Raw genomic sequence first — 7,373 nt, 5'->3', positions numbered from 1 at the left:
AAAAAAAAAAAAAGTTTAGAATTAGAGAAAAGGGAATTAGATCGCCATAACCAATTTCTCTCAGACTTGACTAAGGAACTCCGGATCACCACTGGGTCTTTGGATAGCTTCCTGGGAATGCAGATTAAGAGAAAGAAGAATGGTATTTTTGGGCATCAGGAAGCATACACAAAGAATATCCTTTCAAGATTCAATATGATTGATTCAAACCCAGTTTCTACACCCTCTGAGAAGCGTGCTGAAGAAGTTGAGGATTCACCTTTGGAGAAGAGTGTTCCATATCGCCAGGCTGTTGGCAGCCTGCTCTACTTGGCCATGACTACTTGCCCAGAATTGTCGTATGCAGTAAGCACAGTTTCGGAGGTTCTAGACTGTCCAAAGAAATCTGATTGGCAAGCTGTCAAGAGAATCTTCAAGTATCTGAATGGCACCAGAGAGTATGGGCTGTTTTATAAATCAGATACTAAACTAAAGTTGGACTGTTATTCAGACTCAGACTTTGCAAATGACAACTTTTCTCGACGATCAAGAACTGGAGTTTTGATGACATGTGGAACTGGTGCTATAAGTTGGTTGAGCCGTAAACAGCCAGTTACTGCTTTAAGCACCACAGAAGCAGAGTATATTGCAGCATGTAAGGGTACCAAGGAGATGGTATGAGCTTCAGCGACTGTTGACAACTCTACATGGCATTCCACAGTTGTTGGTTGACAACCAAAGTACCATACGGATGATACAGAATCCAGAATTTCATCACCGCACAAAACACATTGAAGTGCGTTTTCACTTTGTACGTGAGAAGTGGATGAACAATGATTTTGAGCTGCAGTCGTCAGCTTGCTGATGTATTCACGAAGAGCCTTCCTACTGGATCTTTTGTCAATCAATTGGAGTCTTGAGCTTGGGAGGGTGTGTTAGAGCAAGCTCAGTAACTTCCGTGCAACTGTGACTGCGCCTCCATGTTGGATAATTTTCTTTTACTGTACTTCCTTTTTGTTGTATTCCATGTGTGTTTATCTATTTTCCTATTACATGTTTTGTTTAGTTAACAGTTGTTTACTGCTAATTTACTCTTTCCCTCATCACTGAATGCCTTCATTACACCTGGAAGGGATTTTTTCAATTCTTCAATGCATATGTTGATTAAAAGAGAAATATGACTCTTGGAGGAAGTGTTATGTGGAAGTAATTCAAAACTTGTTTAGGTGTATGAAATACAAATAACGTGTACGAATACTGTTGATTCATGTTTTCCTTTGATTACATTAGATTAGATAATTCCTTTAATTTATGTCTAATTTAATTATATATGGTTTATATTACAAAAAATACATGAATTTTATTAGATGATTCATGTATTATTAAATGATTTTATTTATTTAAATTACTCGCTTCATAATAGCAATATTTTTTTATTGATTTAATTGAAATCGGGTGTACAATACTTTCGACTCTGACTCTCCAACAATCCTGTGGGTCACCAAGAGTTCCTTTTAGTCTACTCTATTTTTTTTGTTTTTACTCCATTTTTTAAGACTAGATGCTCTTTATTAAAGCAGTTAATATTAAGAAAAAATAACATCAGGATATAATATTACTAACTGCCACGCTACTCGATGGCCATTCCTTATAAGGATGGTATTTGCTAAACAATATACGCATACTCTTCCATTTAAGTAAAAATCCTATGTAAAAGGATAAAAAACAATGTGATTCGATTTTCAATCATAAGTCAAAGGCTATGAGTTTCCTCCTTAGATAATATACTTTTTAAGAATGATAAAAAAGTCTACTTTTTACGTTACTTTATGTTTTGCGAGCTCTTTGCATTGGTTAACGCGCCAGGTTATGGTCCATACTTTGACATTTTGAATTTCTGATTGTCATATAAGTATTATCATGGCCCAACAAATAACTTCACTTTTGTATATTCAGTGTGATTGGAATTCTATTCTAAGGTAGGTTAAATGATTTAGAATATTCATACTTAACCCAAAAACTAATTGGCTATTTCACCTTTCTTTGTAATTAGTTTTGCAATTTTCTAGTGAAGTTGGAGCAGAGGCGTGGATTTCTTGCAAACACAAAGGTACATATAGGCTCTGTATTTCATTTAGTTGAAGTTTTATTAAACATTATATCCTAAAAAGTTTTTGTTATGATCATCAGTGTTTATAATATTTGTTGAACTTTTGATTAGAAAACAAACTTTTCAAAGTATTGAGTGTATTACTGCTAGTTACTGAGATTTGGTTTTTTACATGAAAAAGTGGATCATTTTTCTAGTAAAGGATAATTATGAGTAAGGTATTCTGTTCGAGCGATTTTTCTTGTATTTGCAGTATTGTTATTAATTTTGGTTGAAGAATGTATCTTTAGTGTATGATATGGCTTCATTTTGGTATTAATTTCAACTGTTGAAAGATGAACATATTGTCTCTTAAGCTTGGACATCTTGTAATTCATAAAAATAAATAACCATTTTAAAAACATAATAATTATTGATTAACTCTAGAGACATCTCAAAAGAATTTTCAAAGCCAGAAAAATTTCTATACGTATCCTTTAAAATAGTGGCTGAAAATTGCTACAGATTGCAGCTTGTGATTCAACAAAGAATACAACTTTTTGTATTAGATCATTGAGGGTTGATACACATCCAGCTGCCAGATCTATTGCTTTTATTTCAGCATCAAATTAGTGTTACCTCCTGGTAGACCTGCTTTCCCTTTTAAAAATTGTAGAGACCAATAATTATGAGAGATAGTTGACCGTGGATGATAAATGAGAAGAAGATGGTTGGGGGTGCGGTCAATGAAAAACACAAATAAGTATGATTAACCTATTTTAATGTGCCGACGTTTCGGCTAGAGTTTCTAGCCTTCTTCAGGGCTAAAAACAAAACAAGATAACAACCACAGTAAGTATAGAGAAATAAAAAAATATAAAAAGAAAGTATAAACAGAATAATTTTACACATACAATGAATAATTTTACAAAATAGAATTAATAAAATGAAGTGATGAGAGAAGCGGGAAAACAAATGTATAGGTAATTGAAAATTTACATAGGTAATTGAAAAAGCGGGTACAATAACTTACTTAAGGAAATGAAATAAAAATAAAGTTATATAATGCAAAGAAGTATGAACATATTAATTATTATTAATTTAAAATTTAAATATGAAAAGAAAATGAAAATTGAGAGGAAGAAAATATATGTAACAATAATAGATGATAAAGAGGCAAATTATAAGTATAGTGTACAAGACTTATAACGCGGGTAAGGAAAATGGATAAAAGTGGAGAAAAAGAGAAGAGACCAATATCTAGAGCTTAGGACTATGTCTGCAAACCCATCGGTGTAGATGGTTGTAGGCACTAGAGCCATGAATACTTTTTTTTCCATTATCGTGTCATCATTTCCATGTTCATATAATCACATTTTGAATTCACATTTGAAAATAGTCTCCCTAGTTGCAAACTGCTGTATTCCAAAAAGATCGTGGAGAGGATAGGATACAAACAGCTTCCTTGCTTGGCAGTCCAAGTTTCATTTTCCTATTATCTCATTTGCATTCATTAGTGAAGATATTTGTTTCAACATTAGTCTTTAGTTAATCTCTTCTTAATTGATTTTCAATTATTTCTTAGAAAGAAAACATGCTGTACACCTGTTAATTGCATTTCTGTACAGTAATATATTTATTTTGACTAATTTAAAAGCTGTATTTCTATATCATTGTAGTATTATGTATATATTAGATTCATATTCATGTGTAGTATAGATTTAACTTTAACTTATTTTATATTGTAGATTATCCAGGAATTCATGGCAAAATTCGAACTGTCACAAGTCTTCCAAGCAAGCCATCTCTGACCATTTCAGAAGGTTTTGAAATAGAAGATCTAACACGCAGCAGTATAATAATAAAACATGAAAATTCTTATTCCACTGTCTTTCTGGCTCCTCATAGGATTTACAATGGAATACATAAAGGCAGTGTAAGCTCTATCATATCTATTATTATAAAAAATAGTTTATGATAAATGTTTTTTTTTTTCTTCGCATTAAACTATTGCATGAATGTTTGTAGATTGTCCAGGAGGTGCTGGTTGGGCTGGCCAGTGTAATATTACTTTTAAAAAACCTTATTTTCAGAAATGTAATAGAAAGTTTACTTTACAACAAACTGTTTTAATGTAATAACTGACACAAAATCACAATTAGACATAAGCACCCTAATTTCACACATCTTTTTCATTGAACTTATCTATAGCCTGTCCCATATTTTGATCCTTAGAACCACAGTAATATTTTATCCATCTGCTATTATAATTTACATTATACAATAGTAAAGCCTTACTACATTTTTGCTTTTCATTATCACACAACTTAATAATGCTCTTCCCCCCACTTAATTTTAACAATTTGTTTCTTTTGTATGATTTATCATTGTTTGTGATTTTATGTCAGTTATTATATTAAGACAGTTTGTATTGAAGTTTAATTTATTGTAGATTCCTGGAGATGAGAGAAGATAATGATTAAAGAAAATATTTTATATGGATATATTCTTTAAATTTTATTTTACTTTGGTTGAATAAATAATCATTAAGTACTTTTCCTCTGTTAATGTTCTTTTTATTAAGGGTTAGGAAAAAAATCTTGCTTATGATGCAGTAGACTGGGATCATCACAGTGCAAGATGCCTTGCCCATAAAGAAAACATCTCTCTGCTCACAATATCTAACTCTTTTATCTGAACTACTAATTTACCACAAGTTGTAGATTTACTTTAGTTATCAACTTTCCTGTGTTCAAGAGATCAACACATCATACTGATTAGTGGAGGTTGAGTTCTTTGTAAGTGAGAGAATTGATAGGTATGGCTGCTGAAGTATGAGGGCCCATTCAGAGTGATAGTCATTAGAGAACATAATATGGTTACTATGATGAGCTGTCCATATTGAATAGTTAAAACTTCCAGCAATCACAACATAGTGTCCTATTACCACAACTAGATTAAAATGCTATGAATGTTGTTATTTGATTTTTATTTTTTTTGTTTTGGTTTGTTTGTGAATTTTATATGTATAAATTTCAAAACTTTTTTAAAATATAATCTTTTTCATATTATTGTATGAGGAGTTGTTTTCTGTTATATTTAATTAATTTATGTATATTATATGTATGTATATTTTTTACAGTGTTACTGATATATGTATTTTTCTTTTTGTATATGATGTAGCTTGGGAGAACAGTATTCCTATTTTTTACTGGCTATAGTTTATAGTAAATAGTTTTCAAATTTTTTTTTTTCATTCCTCTCCACGGGACCGCCGCTAGGCATTAATTCATGGAGGTAAATGGCTGAGTGCCGCCTCGCTTTCTCCGCATGGTTTTTACGTTTCCATGTCATTAGTCATCATATCATTTAGTTGTGCGAAAGCTTCCATGAGAACTTCACCTCGTTGATTTGTTGTGCCCATGCGTTGAAATCACCAGCTATGATAGTTGGATTATGGCAACTAGCCTCTAAGACAATGCGAGTCAACAAATTTGCAAAGTCTTCTATTGTGATGCTGGGATAGGCGTAGCAGCTAAAGATGTACACATCATTGATCTTCGCCCATACAAAGCCGGAGTGCAATGTAGTATTCACTTCCTGAATAGCTTGGGAATTAAAGGCCCACACAGCAGCTTTACCACTCACATCGGATACCCACGAGTTTCCATCTAGATTTTTATATTGTTCGCAGAGTATAGCGACGTCGATGTGCTGTTCCCCTACTGTTTGGTAAAGGAGATTTTGTGCAACTTCACAATGGTTCAGATTCAGTTGAAGTATTCTCATCTGCGATGTTGTTGGACTTGCATCATTGTTCTCAATGCTGTACGGAAAGCTGGACACTTACTACTTCCACTGGGGTGGTCGGCATCTTCTTTTCCCGCACATAATGCGCATTGAGGTTTCTGGTTACAATCACTATCTTTGTGACCTGCTTTACCACAGTTTCGACATAGGCAGGTCCTATCCTTTCCAACTCAATTCCGGGCTATGTGTCCGTACTCCCAGAAACGGAAACACTTTAAAACTTTGAGTCTTTCTCGTATACAGCTTACAACAAGTCCTACTCGGACCTTTCCATGAGCTATGATCTTCCTTGCCTGCAGAGCTGGAAGTGAAATAACCGTTTGCGTACCGTCATAGGCTTTCCGGATCGACTTTTCCGCTGTGATGGGCATTGACTCTTCACCCAGGAGAGGTTTTAAGGCCTTCGCAACCTCCTCTTTGGTGGTGAGATCATCCAAGTCTCGTAGCTCGAAAAAGGACTCCTCCATCCAAGTCCGCACTTCTGCCCCTTCGCCAAGCACACCCTCCATTGAACTCTTTAGTGAAGCAAGAGATTGCTCTTTCTTCCTGTCCAATTGGAGTAAAAGGTCGCATTTATTAATTTTTCGGACCTTTGTAATTGATGAAGCCATTTCCACCATCGCCGGATCTTCTCTCACCTTTCGTAGGACATCTGAACAGGACTGGTATTTTTACTATGACTGCAGTAGGCCTCGGTGGCTTAGGGCGAGGTTTCTTCCTAGATCTTTTTCACACTACTTGCCATAGCTCTTCCTGCTGTTCTCCATGCTGAACTGTATAAGATCTCTGAGGGTGATCTGCATTATGATGCACCACTGGTGCATTGGGTTGTGCAATCTTCTTCTTGTGCGTTCTTCCTTTTATCGCCTGTTAAATAAGGTGTGGTTACTGTTCCTTCTGATTTAACAGCATTCTTCCTTGGTGGACTTACCTGGTTCGTTTGGGTGTGGCCGTCTGCAGTTTCGATAGGGAGTGCAGCTGTTTCCAACTTTTCAAAATACAGTTGTATTTCGCATGCAAAACTCCTTATCTTGCCATGCACATTGTTCTTGGTGCGGATGAAGGAGAGAAGCTGTTTAATCTTGGTCCCAAGATTCTCCATCACCTCTACTGTAGTAAGTCTTGTGGCATTAGATGCTACAATGGCCAAGTCTCCCACAATTGCAGCACTGTAGTCGTATGATGACGACGCCGGGGAACCCGCTTTCGCATTCCCAATTGGCGCCGGTACTGGGGTTCCGTGCCCCTCCACCGTAGCACAGTTACTTCTATCTTACTTCATACTTCTCATAGTATTTTCGCATTGTATACCTCCTGCCAGGTTTTGAAACAGCCGCCTCTAACCTGAGGAACAGACGCTAACCAGTACGCCGCCTATTATAGGAACCGTCGCGCCTGGATTTGCATCTAGTTTTGGTCCACCCCGGGTATTTTATTTCCCCGGTTCCCGCCATATCTGGTGAGAATCCCCCTATCCGCCACCTGGGGAGGCGCC

At 35.6% G+C, this 7,373-nt stretch overlaps 1 protein-coding gene and 1 non-coding gene across 2 annotated transcripts; both read left to right on the top strand.

Moving 5' to 3' along the window:
• The first annotated feature begins 195 nt into the window (after positions 1–195).
• Positions 196–660, top strand: LOC136796008 (uncharacterized). Its single transcript, XM_067048379.1, has one exon. The coding sequence runs from the start codon at positions 196–198 to the stop codon at positions 658–660; it is 465 nt and encodes a 154-aa protein (XP_066904480.1).
• A 1,150-nt stretch (positions 661–1,810) lies between these two features.
• LOC106685740 (uncharacterized) lies at positions 1,811–4,111 on the top strand. The gene is made up of 3 exons (XR_010843702.1): positions 1,811–1,958; positions 2,049–2,089; positions 3,817–4,111. It is a non-coding gene; the product is annotated as an uncharacterized protein (transcript).
• The last annotated feature ends 3,262 nt before the right edge of the window (positions 4,112–7,373 follow it).

This window comes from Halyomorpha halys, unplaced genomic scaffold (assembly GCF_000696795.3).
Source record: "Halyomorpha halys isolate HHAL.00 unplaced genomic scaffold, Hhal_1.1 Scaffold730.1, whole genome shotgun sequence".
NCBI classification, from domain to species: Eukaryota; Metazoa; Arthropoda; class Insecta; order Hemiptera; family Pentatomidae; genus Halyomorpha; species Halyomorpha halys.
Note: the sequence above shows the minus strand (reverse complement) of the source record. Positions and strands in the feature narration are given on the sequence as shown.